The sequence below is a fragment of the Cynocephalus volans genome, chromosome 9 (assembly GCF_027409185.1).
Source record: "Cynocephalus volans isolate mCynVol1 chromosome 9, mCynVol1.pri, whole genome shotgun sequence".
NCBI classification, from domain to species: domain Eukaryota; kingdom Metazoa; phylum Chordata; class Mammalia; order Dermoptera; family Cynocephalidae; genus Cynocephalus; species Cynocephalus volans.
This window is the reverse complement of record NC_084468.1, coordinates 1,725,343-1,743,681: the sequence shown is the minus strand read 5'-3', so window position 1 is coordinate 1,743,681 and position 18,339 is coordinate 1,725,343. Positions and strand designations below refer to the sequence as shown.

General features: G+C 59.7%; 1 protein-coding gene across 1 annotated transcript in view; it reads left to right on the top strand.

Moving 5' to 3' along the window:
- The window catches only part of POLN (DNA polymerase nu), a 143,362-nt gene extending 131,037 nt beyond the window's left edge, over positions 1–12,325 (top strand). The window contains exons 22-26 of the mRNA XM_063108507.1: positions 2,626–2,736; positions 3,337–3,415; positions 8,535–8,602; positions 10,756–10,817; positions 12,140–12,325. Coding sequence (XP_062964577.1) covers positions 2,626–2,736; positions 3,337–3,415; positions 8,535–8,602; positions 10,756–10,817; positions 12,140–12,325 — 506 coding nt within the window. The remainder of the gene's footprint in view (positions 1–2,625; positions 2,737–3,336; positions 3,416–8,534; positions 8,603–10,755; positions 10,818–12,139) is intronic.
- The last annotated feature ends 6,014 nt before the right edge of the window (positions 12,326–18,339 follow it).

The window sequence follows — 18,339 nt, the reverse complement described above, 5'->3', positions numbered from 1 at the left end:
GCGCGCCATACACTCGGAACTCAGTCCCCGCACTCAGCTCCTGTCTGCTCACGTGTGTAGCACCAGCTGTATGCCAGGCACGATTTTAAATGCTTTCCATAAACCGATTCATGTCATCCTCACTGCAACTCTAAGAAGTGGGTAATATTGTTATCTCCATTTTACAGAAGAAGAAAATGAGTCACTAAGAGGTGCAGTAGCTTCCCAAGTTCACACAGCTAACGGGGGGCAGTGAGAGCTTGGCCCAGAGCAGTGCCCTTTCCTGCTGCCTCCCTTCCTTGACTGGACTGTCTTGAGGGACATGGGGTGTTATGTATCCAAAGAAGAAGTACACATGCCCTTTGACCCAAAATTACACTTCTAGCCAGACATTATTAAAAAATATTAGACCAATCATTAAATTCATCCACAAACGTTTGCTGAGGGCCTACCGTGTGTAGACAACACACCCCAGCACTGAGCAGCATGAGCTGTTTCTACGCCAGTATGGCAGCGCTCTCCACCCCACATGGAGGCACTGTGAACCACAGGTGTGCCAGTGTGGAAATCGCTCTAAATGAGCTGCCAACTCACCTTCCCCTGTGCTGATGCCAGAAACGGCACAGGAAGGAGCGTGTGGAGGAAGCTGGGGAGGAACAGGCGGCCGTCGAAATTTTACAAAAGATATGACCGTGCAAGCACGTTGCAGGGCCTCTCCCAGGGCCCAACCCAGGGCAGCAAGCCCCTGTGTGACAGCAGCACCAACACCTGAGGGATCGGCCACTGGAAAGGTGTCTGAGACCCCACCTCCCGGACGTCTCCTTCCCTCCTTGACGTCTCCTAGCCATCACTCTCCCTCCTCCCACCTCAGCTACTGAGCCAACCCCTCCATGGCTTCTAGCCCATATCCAGGCGGTGGCTCTGGCTTCAGTCTTGCCTTGCAATCTCTTTTCCACGCTGTCACCAGAATAATTTTTTTTTTTTTTTTAAAAGATGACCGGTAAGGGGATCTTAACCCTTGACTTGGTGTTGTCAGCACCACGCTCAGCCAGTGAGCGAACCGGCCATCCGTATATGGGATCCGAACCCGGGGCCTTGGTGTTATCAGCACCGCACTCTCCCGAGTGAGCCACGGGCCAGCCCCGACCAGAATAATTTTTGAAAGACAAAACCCAGGCTCTGTCTGTGTGGAGTGTCATACGTGATCTGGGCTAGCCCCGTCCCCCCAGCTCTCCCTACCTCCCATGCCGGGCACCTCCCCTGGCCCTTCCTGACCTTTCATGGCTCGCCTCCAGTCATCTCCTCAGTGAGGCTGTTGCCCAGAGGCCTCCCTCTGCTGCTCCTGACTCAGCACCCTGTTCGTTCCTTGCACACCCAGGATGGCAGTCTTTCTGTTGCCTGAACATACTTGCTGCTTTGCGGGTTCTCTGTCTCCTCCACTGGGTTGTGAGCTGCAGGAGAATGAGGAGCTTGTGCCCCTGGCATCAGCAGAGATCGAGTTCCACATGTCTTCAAAGGGTTCCCCCAATGTCTGTCTCTGGATACTAAGATAGACGTGCAAGAATGAAACTCCACAGGACTGAGCAGAACTGCTGGATGATTCACATTCACACAGAGCAGGGAGGTGTTTGCAGTGTGACCGTCCAGAGCGGAGAGTCCTTGGTGGACACCTGGGACATTCAGTGGAGACCTCAGAAGGGTCACACCTTAGAGGTGGGTCTAAACTAGCCCTAGATTAAAGGCTACTCCTAACCCATCCTAACAAGCTTAAAAACAGACCTCAAAAGGATCAAGATGATCTGCAAGTAACTTAAGCCTGCTGAAACATTCTTGAAAGGAAGACAGGAAACCCCAGCCCTCAGTAACATGAGATGCATAATGCCCAGTAGCCGGTCAGAAATCACTAGACGGCAAAGCTGCAGGAGCTGAAATGCTCCAAGTCAGGAGCATGGGCTCCCCCTTGCCCTCACTGCCAGTTACTGTGAGGGGACTTTACATGTTTCCTGGCACATGATAGGTACTCAATACTGTCTCACTTTTACGATTATTATGCATCTGGGGAATTCTTCAATCCTCACATGGATACAATTTTAAGTCAAAGATTTACTTCTCGCCAGCATCCGGTTAAAGCAGAAGTCCTCACTGGAGGGAATATACGTAGCCAACACAGCACGTTTGTGTCCATTTTCTTCAGGAGAGCCCCAAAGTGGGGCAAGCTTCAGGCCCCACGAGACCCAGACCTGCCTGGCGCAGGGATGTGGCTCTGACCTCATCCCTGTGCCCTCACTGACTGGGGTGTGGGCTGAGGCGTCTCTCCACCATTCCAGCCACCGTCATCCACACCTGGCTGGGAACAACATGTGCAGTATAGGAGCTGCCCTCCCCGTCCTATGTCAGATCCAAGTGCAGCTGTAAGTCAGAGAAGAGTGCAGAATGCCCCTGGTGCGCAAAGGCCATCCTGCCACCAGGCTCTTTCCCTCCACAGAAACCGCCTGCCCTCTTGACAGACAGGCAACCCCTAGGGGAGCTCAGAGTCAGCTGCAGCTGGGGGTCCTTCTGGGGTCCTGGACCCACCCACAGAAGCCAAGCCCCCTGCACTGCCTGTGTCTTCCTGTCTCTCATCTGCTTTTTCTTCGAGTAATGCAGGCTCTGTGACATCTATCATGGGCAGAAGGAGACCTCTGCCAAAGATCCGGGCACAGGACCAGCAGCTCCGGGCCCAAGCAGAGCGGCAGGCGGTGAACTTCGTGGTGCAAGGTACCCAGAGCCCCTTGCCCTGTACTTCTGTGTCCACCTGCTTCTGGGGATTTAGCAGCTGCAGGGTGGGTGGCATTTCCTGCTTCCAGCAAACCTCCCTCAGGAGCTCCATGGCCTTGCCTGTCCTGTTTGGCAATCGCTGTCAGGAGGCGGTTGAAATCACAACTGCTTGTGGCAGGTGCTCGGTACATGGTCATCTTTATAGTTATGGTGCTTCCCCCAAGGGCCAGGAGAGCAATGCTGTCCCATATCTACAAGTAGGAAACTAAGGCTTCAGGAGGTGGGCTATACCTGGAGCTCAGCCCCCCAGTGCTTGACCTAGGGCCCCTCCGACATCCCCGTGCCAGGCATGCAGGGCCTCAGGAATAGGCATCCAAAACCCAGCGCCCTGTGGTGTCCTGCATCCCTCAGTGGCAAGAGGCAGCTGGCACTGTTGCCTCCGGTTACGAAAACTCATGGTCATCTTTAGCCATAGCAGCCAAGTGGCTCAAAGCAAGTCCCTGCACAGAGGAGCTGTGGGAGCTATGGTAAGAGGCTCTGTGCACTGAGCATGCGCCATGCACCACAGGGCCCTGATGCAGAGGCGTTGGTGTCCCTTAGGCTCGGCCGCTGACCTCTGCAAGCTCGCCATGGTCCGCATCTTTGCTGCAGTGGCCTCTTCCCCCACCTCGACAGCCAGGTCAGTGTGCCAGTCGGCCTGCCAGCCGGCCTATCCCACACCCCAGGTGGGAAGCTGACTGCTCTGTGAGGACATGCTCTGCGCTGGCCCGCCGCTTCCCATCCATGGGGTCTTGATTCTGATGCTCACCCTCCGCCAAGCAAGGGCCCCCCTTAGCCTGAGCTCCTCCGAGGTTCTCACCCTGGGCAGGGGCTGGGGACCTGCTGACAGTGAGAGTGCAGGTTGCAGTCGGCCATTCACCAGCTTGGGGCACAGTGCGGTCTCTCAGGACAGACATGCTGTCTCCCCAGGCCCCTCCTCCTTAGGCTCATCTGTAGGGGACCCACAGCCCCTCGGACAGGACACTGGGGATTCCACACTGCCCCCACCCCACCCCCCTCTGGTTGCTGCCACCAACGCCAGGCAGTGCCAGGCACCCAGTTCCTACTGCTGCAGTCCCTGTGCCCAGAGCCAACATTCAGGAGCTTCCTTTATGGTGGGGGCCCCACATGGTTGCCTCCGTCTCTGTCTCTGCCTCAAGTGCTCTGGTGGTGAGGAAACAAGGCGCCCTCACCTGGCCACCTCCTCCTGGTTGACCGAGGCCCTGGCGTTGGCTGCAGGTAGCAGTCCCAATGCCTGCCCTCCTCGTGGGGGATGGATTCTCCCCAAGAACCCCAGGACACTTCCTGGCATCTAACCTACATCAGCTCCTCAAAGAAGGGGTCGTGTCAGTTCCCAGAAGCGTCTGGCGCCTTCTGCTTCCACCCTGAGGATCCTCAAGGTCTTCATGTAGATGGGCTCCACCCAGGTGGGTCAGCATCTCCACCCTAGAAGGGGAGCCTACGTGGGGTTCGGGGGCCGCTTCTGTAGGTGATAAAATGTGAAGCAGCCCCCCAGTCCTGTGACACAGCCCCCATGGCACCCTGCCTTTGGGGTGCAGGGATCTGCCTACCTGTGGCCACCCTTTGCCAGCTGAGCTCATAGTTCTCTCTTGGCTTCAGATATTATTGTATGTTCTCAACGCATGATTTTTTCCTTATCAGAGATGTTTCATCTTTAAAAAACTGCCTCCTTTATTTCTTCAAAATTTTCCTCCTGTTCTTTTGACTTTTGAGCCTATGTTCTTTTGGTAATTTCAGCAACTTTGTAAGAAATGTGTGCCAGGTGAGGGTCCTGTCCCAAGGCCTGCAGGGCACCTGGCAAAGTGGGCCCCTGTTGCCCACCCCCTGTATAGGCCAGCACCAGGCATTCCCCTGGCCCACGGTCATCTTGGAGCCCTGAGGAGAAGCAGCACCTCTGACGGTCATCCCAGGGGTCTGGGAGGAGGGTCTCAGCCTGGCCCCAGTGACCCTGCTGATGCCTACGTGGGCCTCTAGGCTTCCAGCTCTGTCCTCTGCAGTAACTGCGGTGGTCAAGAGGCAGGAGCAGGATGCCAGGCACTCTGCTCAGTTTCTCCTGCTGCCTCTTGCTGCCATGCATGCCCTCCTCCACGCACAAGCATGGCACGTGCATGCAGCCAGCACCAGACAGCCTCCAGGTGCCCAGGCTTCTCTCATGGTTTCCCGACTGGTTCCGAAACCCACACGCCCTGCTCGCCTCACCATCCCTGCAGGGTAAATTCCAGTTTCCACAGGGTATGAGCGGCCTTGCTAGTTTCCCTTCTGGGCAGGATCTGAAAGCCCAGCAGCTGTTCCGTGTCCGTGATGCCACCAGGCTAGAAGAGCTGACTCGCGTTCGCTTTCTGTGGAACTGATGAGGAAGTCGGCACATGAAGACGGGTCTGTCTGTGTTGGTGACTGAGTCCTGCTGAAAGCTGAGCACGAACAACTCTTATTCAGGAATTTAACAGCCTGCTGGTCATTTTTCTATCATCAGCCCTTTGTTGTCATTAGGAAACACTGTTCATAACAAAATGCCCTGCATGTTTTAGAAGAAAACAAAGGTTCGTGTGGAATACTGGGCACTCCATATTGTGTCCTGTAGACTTGGTTTGTTCTTCTGGGGGTAAGTGAACGGCTTTGGATGGTGTCTGGGAGGGGCGGACTTGGGCTGAGTGTGACATATCTTCACCTGAACTAGCGTGAGAGGAATGCGATTACCCTGAGGGGATTGGGCACCGTGGGGCAGGGAACACACACAGTCTCCATTCGATGCCCATGGTGCCTGGGACAAGGAAATGGCATCCACTCGCACCTCCCAGTCCAGATCCTGAAAAGACCGAGAGGTTGTGCCCAGAGCAGACAGACCGGGCTGCACTTCTGAGCCCGGCCCCACCGCCGTTGGTGCAGTCGCCGCATTCGCAGGCCTGGGTGCCGGGCAGCTCAGCTCCCCTTCCTGTCCTCTGACAGGGCCCTGCGTGAAAAGGCCTGTTTGGATTTCAGAACATGTTGGAGCTGGAAGGAATCTTCGGAGACCCTTGGCTCCAACACCTGTGTGTAGAGAAGGGGAAAGCAAGCTGCAGAGCGCAATGCGGCACGTCCAGGTCCACCCAGAGCCGGCCCCTCTCAGGAGCAGGGATGAGAGGTCAAATCAGCAGTTATCTCCCTTCCCAGGAGCTCCACAGGACCTCAGAACCTGTCTTCAGTGCCTCGCACTGAGACGCCTCCATCTCTCCTTGTTTCCTGTGCCCCAGTTTCCAGTTAGAAATATGGAAATGTCTCCGTGGCTGTGTGCGTGGAGTGTGACTAACAGTGACACCTGCTCTTTAGGGTTCCTGCCACCCCAGCAGCCCAGGACTTCACAATGGAATTTCAAGACGTGTGAAAACTGTTTCTGCTAAATCTGGAAAAAGTTACGAGTGCCTTTTCTGAGGTTTCTGCCCATTTGAGAAGTCAGTCCCCTTGGGAGCCAAAACCTCTGCCAGAGCCGTTGAAGATCCGTTAGGAAGGTGCATGCTGATGCTGCCAGCCTGGTCTCCACTGTTCTGGTTCACCCTGATCTGGTATCTGGCAGGCTAGTGCTAAAGGCCCCGGCCAGAGGCTGCACAAAAAATAGGCATGCCTCCCGGGGCAGCCCGTGTGGAGGGCATGTGCTCCACTGCTTATGGTCTTCATCCAGACCACATGAGAAACCAGAATTTACCCAGAAGGAACAGTGGAAATGAGCAGGTTGCATGGATTTCAGGAACTAATCAGGAAACCATGAGAAAACCCAGGGCGACTGGAGGCTGCCTGGTGTGCACAGCATAACATCCTGTGGTGCACACCTATTAGGATCTGCATGGCCACCAGTAACACAGGCACAGCTACAGTAGCTCAGGCTCCTAAAGCTGGATTTCTCCCCCATCATGAGAAGTTCAGAGTGCAGTGGTTGCTGACCTTGTCTCAGAGGTTGAGGGCAGGAGGACCAACGTCTGTCTGGCCCTTTGGCCCTTTCCCTCTTGGTGCCATAATGGAGATAGCTGCTCCAGCCATCACATCACCTTCCAGGCAAAAGGAGAAAATAGTGATGGTCAAAAGAGCACCTGCCCCCTGGCAAGTCAGACCTTTAAATAACCTTCCTGGAAGTTGGAGGGTTCATACCTCCTGGGCCAACGAACCTGACAGAGAGCCTAGGAAGTGCTGTATGTAGCTGGACACAGCCCCATCTCCACCCCACCCAACAACAAAGGGGCTGACTTGAAGACAGAGAGGAAGATCGGTTGGGGCAGCCACTACAGACCTTTGCTACAGAGTCCATGTCTTCTCCTGGGATGTGCAGGGCTGCTCCCCACACCCAGCCAGGGCTCACCACTACACCCCAGGACCACTGCCTCATCACAAGTGCAGCCCCCATGAGAGGGCCCGGGCAGGTGGGGAAGGGAACGTGACCTCCGCCCTTGAAAGCCCCACCCAGGAGACACAGCCAAGGTCACACTGAAGGCAGAGTACTCAGGATCCTCAACACGCCTCTTCCCAGGGGACTGCAGCCCTCCTGACCATGCTGGGAGTCACCACACTTCCCTGCCTGGGAGTGCCGGGCAGGCCGCTCTTGTCCACCTCATGGGAGGGGCTGGCACTGGGTCTGGGGTCTGCAGCCCCTTGGCCAAGGCCTCATGTTCCTGAAGATTCTGAGGCATCGTTTGCCTGAGGCACATAAGCCTCTCAGATCTCACCTTCTAATGAGCATGGGCAGTCACGGCCTGCTGGCTAAATCCAGCTTAGGTGTGTTCTGTGTGGTCAGCATCACTCTATCCCACACCCCGTGCACGCACCACCTGTCCGCCTGCCCGGGAGACCCCTGCCCTGGCAGTGTATTTCCCCCATCTCTTCCCTTGGTCTGTTCCTGCTTCCTCTCCCTCCTGAACCCCCTGGAAGGGGCCTTTGGGGCTTCCTGCAGGATGGCTGATGAAGGGTGGGGCCTAGCCAGGGCTGGCGGGGAGCACTCATCAGGACAGAGCAGCCCTGGAGCTGCAGCCTGCAGCGCAGGGAGCTGAGCATCCCAGCCCCTCTCCAGCCCTGGGGACTCAGGGGCCCATGACAGGCTGCCTCCTCGCGAAGACCCCCTGCCAGGAAAAGGCGCATGTCCATTCCTAGCTGGGCCATCCCAGATGCCCGTTGTGGTTGGTGGGGGAGGACTCAGATTTTTTGTTGTGCACTTTTGAATTTTGATTTATTTTCCAAATTTTGTTAAGTATTCATTTCTTTGACTTCAAAAGTAAGTTTTTAAAGGCATTGCCCCTCCCATCCCCTCTCCCTAAGCTGGTATTCAACATGGGGAGGGGTTTCCCAGCCTCTCCAGGGCCTCGACATTCCAGACTTGTCTTCACCCTGCCTCACAGTAGGCCCTGCACCTCCCCTTAAATCCATGCCGGGCCTCCTCCCACCACCCTAGCAGCTACTCCTGCCCTCAGCAGCCTCCCCAGGTGGGTGGATGAGGGCCGCCAGCTCCTCTGCAGAGCGTGCATCTGCTCCTGACTGGCCTCTGCTCCCAGCTCCTGGGAGCTGTCCTGCTGACAGCAGGGTGACCCCAGGCAACAGTGGCCACGGCTGGGTCCAGCCCATGCCCCATGAAGCCACATTCTCTCGGGCACCCAGTGCCAGAACCACCTCCCGGGAACCTTGGAGGCTGAGCCCCACATCTGCAGCGCCCCCACAGACCCTCCCTCCCTGCACAGACTCGGGATCTTGCCTCACTGGCTAATGCCCTCCCTCCCCGCCAGGTTGGTTGCCCAAATTCATGATGAGCTGCTGTTTGAGGTAGAAGACTCACAGATCACAGAGTTTGCAGGTGAGCCCAGGGTTGCTTTTATTTTACAAATAGTTTAAAGGAGAGTTGATGTCCCCTTGAAACCCCCAAGGAAGCAGCTCCCCTCTGTCTACCCCTTCATGACCTCTTGCCTGCCTCATGCCGCACATATCCCCTAGACCCTGGCACACAGTGGGGCCAGCCTGGTTTGGGGGACCCTTGAAAGGCCCAGGCAGGCCCCGCCCTCGGCCAGCAGCCCCCAGAGAGCACTACACGCTCTAGAGCAGCTATGGAGTTCCCAGAACACCGCCATCGCCTTGACGTCGGGGGGTCTGGAAAGGGCGTGGGCACTGGAGCCATCAGGCTGACCAGGGACCAGACTGTAGAGCTGGTGGGGGATGTTCTTGTGGAGAGTCTGAGGTCATGGGATGCCCAGGCTCAGTGCAGACTCCAGGCCTGGGCCCTGCCCTGCCCCATAGCAGCTGAGCCACCACAGCCCATGGACCAGCCAGGGAGTGTCCCACCAGCTGTCAGCCTGAGGGACTCTTTGAAGTCAGTGACCACCTGTCCCCCTCTCCTTACGGAGGGCCAGGACCCCCACAACAGTAATACCCAGCCACTGCCCCATGGAGGCTTCGATTCTGTCCTTGCTGGTAAGGGTGAGAACAGGAGCCACACGGGGTGCACCTCACTGCCTCGCGGGGCTGGGAGGAGGCACGTGGGTGGACTGCAGGGCTTGAAGCCGGCCTAGTCACCAACTCCCATGTGACAAGTCACTGTGCCCCCCTGCCAAGGTCTTTGTGAGGCTCTGATCCTCAGCGCCCGCCGAGCAGCCTCCATCTTAGACAGGCCCACTTCTTGAAAAACAAGTCCCATTTGCAAATAACAGACCCGAAACAAACCCACCCTACATAACCATGGCTAAAAAAGGAAAGAGAAAGTTCCTAAACCACCTTGTTCTTCGGAGCAGCTCCCTCCAGCTGGCCGGGCAGCTCCCAAGGTAGGCGAAGGCAGGTGGGGGCTGGGGACGGCAAGGGCAGGTGAACTGGGTGTCAGGCGGGGCCTGTGCCACCTCTGAGGGGCTGGGCGGTCAGGACATGCCTGCCGGATGTCTGTAGCTACAGCTGCCACCAAGACCCCGCCTGCCTCCGCGAGGCTGGGCAGCACCCTCTCTGTGCAGCGGTTAGTTGAGGTCACTCATTTAGCCAACAGCACTGTCTCACCGGGCACAGGAGAGAGGCTGGCTCCTCTGCACGCCCATCATGGCCCCAGCAGGCTTGAGGAAGCCGAGGTTCCAGCTTGGACCACCCTGTCATCCAGCCCTCCCTTAAGAAGCTCCTGGACACTCTCAGAGCTCCAGGAGGGGATGTTGTCCTCTGCGTCTGCTTGTCCCGGCAGCCACACAGCCACAGTGACCCACTCCCCACACTCCTGCCCCCTCCAGTGCCTCTGTGCTGCATTGAGAAGGACACTGAGGCCCACGGAGATCGGGTACTTGGCCCTTGGGCAGCTGCTGGCTCCGCTTGGGGCACATCAGGGACCAGTTCCCCACGGAAGACCCTGGCCTCATGGGCCCGGGGCTGGAAAAAAAAAGGCAGCATCCAGCCACTGCCTGGGTGTTTCTGTCACAGCCTCTGCATTGAAGTGTCACATATGTACAAGGACAGAATGGAAAACTTGTGTTTATCAACGGGGTGCTGTGAGGAATGCTGGCCCTCCCCAGGGTGGAGCTCCACTGCCCCATGGAGGCCTATAGCAGCCAGTGCCATGAGGCTGCCCTCATGGGCTTGACCGTTACATCACACTTCACCCAGATCCGCAGGGATCACGGGGCCTCTGCGTGCCCAGGCTGCCACCTCCTTCCTCCCAGCTCTAGAGCCTGCTGGACAGAGCTGGAGGCATGGCGCCTGCCCCACCTCTCTGGCCCAGCCCCTGGCTGGGGTTTGCTGAGGCCAAGGGGTGAAGGGCAGGGGCCACTGCCCAGCATCATGGCTGGGCCAGCATTGGGACCACAGGCCACATGAGGAGCCTGCACACAGCATCCTGGGCTACGGCCATGGCCAGATCAAGGCCCCCAGACCAACTAACTGGTTCAGTGACCCTGTGGACACAGGCAACAATCAAGGAGCTTGGGGGCTGGGTCAGGACCTGGGCTGGAAAGTCTCAGCCCCACCTCTGCTCTCTTCCTTTTCCAGCTCTTGTCAGGGGCACCATGGAGTCCTTGCAGCAGGTGCAGACTTTGGAGCTGCAGCTGCAGGTGAGTAGGGGAGGGACACAGCCCCAGCCAGCCTCCCCCAGCTGCAGCTCTACAGCCAGAGGCTGTCCAAGGCGGGAGAGGAGAGTCCAGCTCCCCAAGGGGCAGGAGGGCAAGGACCAGGGCACGGCCCCCAGCCCTGCCCCAACACCTGAGCCCCAAGACCACTGCCTGGCCCACCCTGCCCCACCGCTCTCCTGCCAAGGAGCCAGTACCTGCAGAGTGGCTTGGTCATCTGCCCAGTGAGAAGCCACGAGAGGCATCTTTGGCTGCTCCCATCAGCTGGGGACCCTCCCCAGTCGACCGCCAAGCCCACCGTCTTTGAGGCTCACCTCACTGGGGTGTCGGTGCGCCACTAGGCATGCCCATACCTGCTCCCAGCCCCAGCTCCTGGCTGGTCACCTCTCAAGGTGGCCTGGGTCCAGAACAAGAACAGACTTTGGGACATTTGAGCAGCCTCCTCCAGGGCGGCGGGGACAATGGAGGAGTGACAAGGAGGTGGGAGTCCCTAACCCCACACAGCCTGCTCAGGTGGGGGCCAGAGACATGTCCCCAGCACGTGAAGCCACCTAAGAAGGGCTGCAGGAGGGGCTGGCTGGCCCTTACCAATGGCATTTCGGGAAAGGCTCTGTCCCCTCTCACTCTTCCCTCCCCGTGGGATGTGGCTGCTGCTCGGTGCTCCCAGCGCTGCTGCATACACATGGCGCCATTACTCTCCCTTCACTCTGCACTTGGTGGCCTGCAGTCCCTGGAAGCCCCACCCCAGCCCACCCCACCCGCCAGTAGAAACTCTTCAGGTGGCAGGAGGCTGCATGGCCAGGAGCTGTAGCTGGGGGCCAGGCCTCTCACTTCCTGTCAAGAGGAGCTGTTGAGACTTGATCCCAGGGCTTGGAAAAGAGCTCACTCAGGATCAGGGACCTCAGGGAGGGCACACACACCCTCACTGGCACCTCTCAGAGCTGGCCAAACGCCCCAGGAGCAGGCCCTGAGGTGGCAAATACACGTTACCCCAGGACACACCTCACCCACCCTAGGGCACCTTGCCTGGAAGGCCCTACAGTAGGCCTGCTCACTGGCATAGAGGCCCCGGCAGTTGGGGGCCTCGGCTAAGGTCAGGTGTCTTGACTGGGAGGTGATATGGTGTGAGCCTGTCACTGGGCAAGTGCGCATGTGCATGTGCAGTGTGCACGCGTCTGCTTTGTGGCTGTGTCTGTGTGCCTTAGGTGTGTGTGCACCTGTGGCCCCATCCACCTGCACACAGGCCTGGGAGGTGGCTGGAGACAGCTGGCCCAGGCCTGGGGCTCAACACTGGCCACCGTCCACAGGTGCCCCTAAAGGTGAGCTTGAGTGCCGGCCGCTCGTGGGGACACCTGGCGCCACTGCAGCAGACCCTGGGCCCTCCACTTGGACCAACTCGCACTGAGTCTCCCAGCAACAGCCTGGCCACCTCTGGGCGCCTCTTTGGCACCCACCCTCTGCGTGTGCATTTTTCGCCTTCATTTTGTTCGTAGCCCCAGGCAACAGTGGGGGGAGAGAACCGGTTTCCACCAGCCCATTGTGGAGCCTTCCCCAAGGTCACCAGCTTTGAACTGGCTCCAGGACTCAGTGCGGGGCCACATTAACCCCTTGGAGCTGGGGCTTCCTGGAGTCCTGAGAGTAAATGCCTGTGCAAAGCCGCCTCCTTCTTGTCTGAGTGAATTCTTCCTGAGTGTGGGAAACACAGCCTCCAGCCATCTGGCCAGACGCAGGGCTGAGTGCCCCAAATCGGAGTGGCCCAGACCCAGCCTGGGCCGGGGAGGGCTCCCAGCTTCTCTCATGGAGCTTGGCAGGGGCTGGGGGGAGGCTCCCTTGAGCAGCAGCGTGGACCCCACCCCCCGCCCAGCAGCCCAGAGGCCCCACGGCGTCCTCAATGCTGGCTCCCATGGCCTCTGTAGCCATGGCCCGGACTGGGGGCCACCGTGCATGAGCCAGGTTGTTGGTGTCTCTGGAATCACATGCTCTCAGACCCTGTGGGCTCTCCAGTGAGCCTCCTGCAGGCTGGTGACCAGTGACTGCACAGGGGCTGCCTCCCCCCACCACGTCTGCTCTGGGAGTAACTCTTACAGACTCTGCAGGGCCAAGGGAGGGAGCTGGGCCAGTGCCTCCTCTGCCTTCCCCTCATGCACAGCAGCCTCGCTGCCAGCCTATAGGACACCCGTGACCCACTGACCCACCAACCCACCTCCCCACCTTGCAGAAACCTGACAGAGGCGTCAACATGACCACCCTTTACATATGGGGAAACTGAGGCACTGAGCAATCACATGGCTCTTAAGTGCACTGGCTGGGATTCAGCTGGGTCCCCACCTGGCACCACTGCTCCCTGCCTCTTGGCAGGCCCTGGGAATGTGCTCCTGGGGTCCTGCTCCCAGACCCCAGACCCCCCAACCCCTGGGGGCCTCAGCCCCTTCCTCATGCTCATCTGAGGGGCCGGCCCCTGCAGCACCTGTTTGGGGGTGAGTGCGTGAACAGCCAGGAGTCCGAGCAGTGGGACGCCTCCCAGGCCTGCCTACACCTTTGCTTTTTAAAATGCTGACTGCCTCACACACTCTGCTTCTGTTGCGACCCCACTGCACCAGGCCTCGTCTCTCTGGGTGCCCCCTGCCTCACTGTCATGGTCTGGGGGCTCTGGAGAGTCGCTCCTTAGTCCCTTTGTTTATTCAGCAAACAGCTACTGGACAGGTACTGCATGCCCATGCTGGTGCAGCCAGTGGGACAGCGTCCACACCCGTGCCACCTGTCCCCAGGGCTCCGGGGAGCATCTGGGACCAGCTTTTCCCCAGGAGGACGGTGCTCACACTGGGCCAAACGGCTTGTTTTCCACATGGCTTCAAGATCTTTTCAATTTTCAGTGTGTGCAGGATCCTGGGTGGCCAGACCTGACCACTGTGTGACAGAACATTCCAGTAATCCAGAGAGCTGGCCCAGAACTGCTGCCAGGCCCCAGGGCCAGCCGTGGTGCTGGTCACCTGCCCTGTGTATGTGTGACCCTCACCCACCAGGGCCAGGCCAGCGGAGCCTTTGAGGCGGCATCACACACACCTGGGCTTCGGACAGAGCTTCTCACTTAAGACCAAGGACTGGCCTTGGGAACTGACGTCCGGTCAGGCCTTGTTTCTCCCCCGTGGCAAACGCAGCTGGTGCAGCCACACAGTGAGGCCGCCGACATCAAGCGTGTGGGGTGGGCACGAGGGCCATCAATTTTTAAAATAAATGACCCGGCTCTACTTCAGTCTTCCAGATCCGCTGGCTGCAGTTTCAAGTGAGAAGTCCACAGAGACGGGTTTTGCTGTTTGTTACCTTAGCCCTGGTAGAGTGTGGCCAACTCCCCTCCCGCTGGCTGAGAATGGGGCAGCCCTAGAGCCTGCTGTGCCCTCCAGGAAGGGACTTGCAAGGGCCAAGTTCCCCCAGGTGGGTGGGATGGAGAGGGCAGGGAAGAAGGGAGAGGAAACCCCGCTACAGAGCTCCGTCCAGGGGGTGGGACAGAGGAGTCTGCATGCAGGGGAACACCCAGGCTCCAAGGGTCCCTGTGCCGAGGCTGGCATCCTGCACTGGGTCTGTGTCCCCCTGCACTTCACTACCTGAGACCCCCTTCCCCAGTCATCACCCTCCCTTATAGACATGGGCTCTGCTCCCCATCCTGGTCTGCCCTGGTGCCCCTCACCTGGACCCCAAACCACACAGCATCCCTGAGTCAGGCTGTTCCTCCAAGGTGCCAGGTGAGCAGATGCCCAGGCCTGCAGTGGAGCCACCTGCAGGGGGCCACCAGCGTGGGAGTGGACATAACCACTGAAGATGAGAGCACCTGGGAAGACCAGGAAGCCTGGCAGGGGCTGCAGACTCAGGAGAGGCACCTGTACTCCAGCCCTTGGGGGACCCCAGCACGCAGAAGCCAAAGGCCTCAGCCTTGGAGGCACCCAGGTCCCAAAGCCAGGAAACAGCAGTGGGGCCTGGTGGGCCTGGCCAGGCTGGGGCTCCCCACCAGGGAGCGAGGATGAGGTAGGGCCCAAAGGTGTGCCAGGAGTTTGGGTGCCCAGGGCTACAGCGCAGAAGTAGGGAGTGGGGGAGAGACCCTGGGGGAGCCAAACAGCAGAGCCAGCCCTGCCTCCTTCTCAACCTACCAACCAACCCACCTCCCAAAGGGGCAGCCAGAGCATCCCAGCCCAGTTCCCTCCCCTGCTCCTTCAAATCAGGTACCCCCCCAGCCTGGCAAGGTGCCCACCCCTCTCAGGGGTGCAGAGCTATGGAGGCCTCCAGTGCCAGGCTGGACCAGAGCCAGGCACCCCTTCCCAGGTGGCGCCCTGGAAGACCTGGGCTCTGTGCCTGGTGGGAGAAGGGACTCTCAGCCCCACAGTGCCACCAATGCCCCGCTCCCCAGTCCTGGCTGCCACCCCTACTCCAGGGCCCCCTTGGCCAAATGCAGGCCAGAGCAGCTCAGGCCAGGGGAGGAGCAGGAGCGGGAGCAGGGGTGAGGGGTGGGGGGTGAGGGCAGCGTCTCCAGAAAGCCAGCCCTGCCTGGCCCAGAGGGCAGGAGGTGCCTCAAGAAAGCACTGGAGCCGGGTTCCTTCAACTCGGGTTTTATTGAAAAACAGCAGCATCCGGGCCGTGCAGGCGGAGGAGCACAGACCCACCCCGGGTCCCCCAGCCTGTCTCCTCGGAACCTGGCTCATTGCCCCCGCCCCTGGGGGCTGTTTTGGCACATCCTAGGGTCTCAGGACAGCTCCCCACCCCCGTTGTGGGCTCTGGAACAACCACAAGAGGTGAAACCCACCGCCACAGAGTGTCCCCTCGAGGGGCCTCCAGCACTGCCAAGTCCTCCCTGGGGCTGAGGGGCACAAGCGTCGCCACATTCACGGTCAGGCCAGCTCGGGAGGGGTGGGGCCCGGGCGGCCAGTGGCTCGGGCGGCCAGTGGCTCGTGCCCCGCGAGCAGCTCCAGAGCAGCAGGCCCTGCCCGCGGGGCGCCCTCCCCAGCCGCACGCGCACACGCCACCTGTGCACACACGCGGGTACGCCCCTTCTTTAAAATGGCTAATTATTGCTGTTAAAAAAGTACATCCAACAACGGTGTGTTGGGGCTCACCCTCCTATGCCCCCGGGCCGGGCGGCTGTGCTGCCCAGCCTTCGGCAGGCTTCACACCACCCCTGCAAGCACAGCCGCAGTGGCACCAGGAAGCAAACGTTCCAGGGTCTGCCCCACACCCAGCCCAAAACGCAAACCCCAAACACATCAGCCAAAGAGCCACCGGCCCAGGAGCTGAGTCATGGAAGCAGCTCCCAAGCACACCCCACAGGTCAGCAGGCAACAGGACCCGGCGACAGTGCTGTCCTGGGCAGGGGGCAGTGGCTGCCTCAGCGTGGGGGCAACTGTGCAGCCGTCCCTGGGGCAGTGACAGGAATGTGGCCCCCACGAAGCCCCACACACCAAAAACCCAAGTTCCCCGGGTCCTGGGCTCAGGCACAGCTCCAGAAGCCGGCTCTAGTGAAGGCTTGGGTGAGGGCCATGCCCGGGCAGCTGGGGGCAGGCGTGGCAGAGGCCTCGTGCTTCGCAGAGGCCACAGCCAAGCCCCTGCGGCCCAGGGAGCTTGCCATGCACCTGCAGGACAGTGGGGAGCTCACCTCAGGGTGTCCCGGCTCTGTCCCCTCTAGGGCTTCGGACTTTCGTCACCTCTGAGGAAGTATGCCTAGAGCAGGACGGGGGCTGCCCCCAGACTCTGCAGCTACATGTGTGCTGTCCAGAGGGTCTCCAGCCCAAGCCTTTGCCCAGGGCCAGCTATCCACCCCTCAGGTCAGGTGGGCACAGCCCTCAGCCCCCTCCCCGCCAGGGGCAGCATCTCAACCACTGCCCAGCCCCAGGGGAGACACGGGTGGGAAGCAAAGCTGGGCCCAGGGGCAGGGGGCTGTCGCCTTGCTGCGGATGCTCCACCGCCATACTCAGGAGCCCATCCCACCCTAGCCCTTCCCAGGGCCGACCACAAGGTGGCCTCAGCACATGTGGGTCACCCCCTGCCCACCTCTCCTCAGGGGCCAGCCACCTGCAGAGACCCACAGCTGGGCAGTGGGAGGCAGCTGGGGCTGGCCGGCCAGCGACCCACCAGGACCTGGAAGCACTGGGCTGTCCAGAGGTGCTGCAGCTGCTGGTCAGGTCTGCACTGCAGGCACATCCAACGACATGTGGAACACTGTGCCTCCCTCCCTCCCCACTGCAAACACAGGCGCTTCCACACGGACAGCAGAGATCCTGGGAGCCCCGGAACCCCAAGCACAGGGCCAGGCCCCGAGGGGGCAGCCAGGAGGCCAGCGGGGCAGGGAGGGGGCCCAGGGCCAGCACTTGGGGAAGCTGCACCAGACACAGGACGGCAGGGCCCCAGGAGGGCGCTTCACAGAGGTAGAAGTAATATCTACAAACGTATAAAATTCACATCAGTGCACATGTGCGGAGCAGGGAGCTCCCAGACTAGAGGGAGGACCCACCACGTGCCCAGCCTCCAGCCTGGGGTGGGCGATGGCAGATCTGCCCCCCGGGGGCCTTCAGGGACTGCACACTGGCCGAGCAAGGGCTCCGTCCTGGGCACAACTTGAGCCCAGCCTGGTGGGCACGTTGATGCTCCCACCACCCCACATGTCCACCTGCCACAGCCTCCTGGCATTTCTACCAAGTCCTGGCAGCAAAGAAAGGTCAGGAGTCCAGCAAGCATCCCACCACCCACCCGAATCCCTTGCCAGCAGACAGAAGCCACCAGAGCAGAAGAGGGCCACGTCACAGCCCCCAGGACCCCTGAGCCCCCAGGAATGGGGTCTGTTGTGAGCCCACCCCAGGTCAATATCAAGGAGACAGTGGCAGCCCCAAGGCCTCCAGGCTCTGCCCTGGACTGGGTGGGCTCCAACAGCCACTCCTATGTGCTCCCCACCCCAGGGACCAGAGGCTCCAAAGGCACAGAATCAAAGAAAGCTGGCAGCGTCCCCAAGGTACCCCCCCCACCAGACACATCCCCACGACACTGACCCCGCTTCGCCCCTGCCCTGCCTCTCCTGCCCTGCCAGCCTCAGACCAGCCAGCAGCCCCAACACAGCCCACTCCGACTAAGACCAGCCCCGAGCTGAAACCAAACCCAACAGAAAGAGGAAAAAGGCACGACTGTCGCTTTCTGTTTTGCTAAAACACTTTACGTCTGTCTACATAATCCAGATAAACAAAATCTGAGAGCTGCAAGAAAATAGGGTGCCGATTTCTGTACAGTCTACAAAACTCCCATCCCCAAGCAGGGACCGGGCACCACCAGGGAGGAATGTACAAGGGACAGCAGGGTCTGTACAGTATTCCGCAAGTACCTCAACTGCTAACAGGACAAAAAGCCCCTCGGAAGCGGGGCGTGCTCCATGGACTGAAGGGCCCTTTTAAGAACGTCCCCTCCAAGGTCCTGCCTGTGGCCTTGGTGCCTGGGACCCAGCTCCGTGGTGTGTCCTGCCTGCCACTGCCCCCCTCCC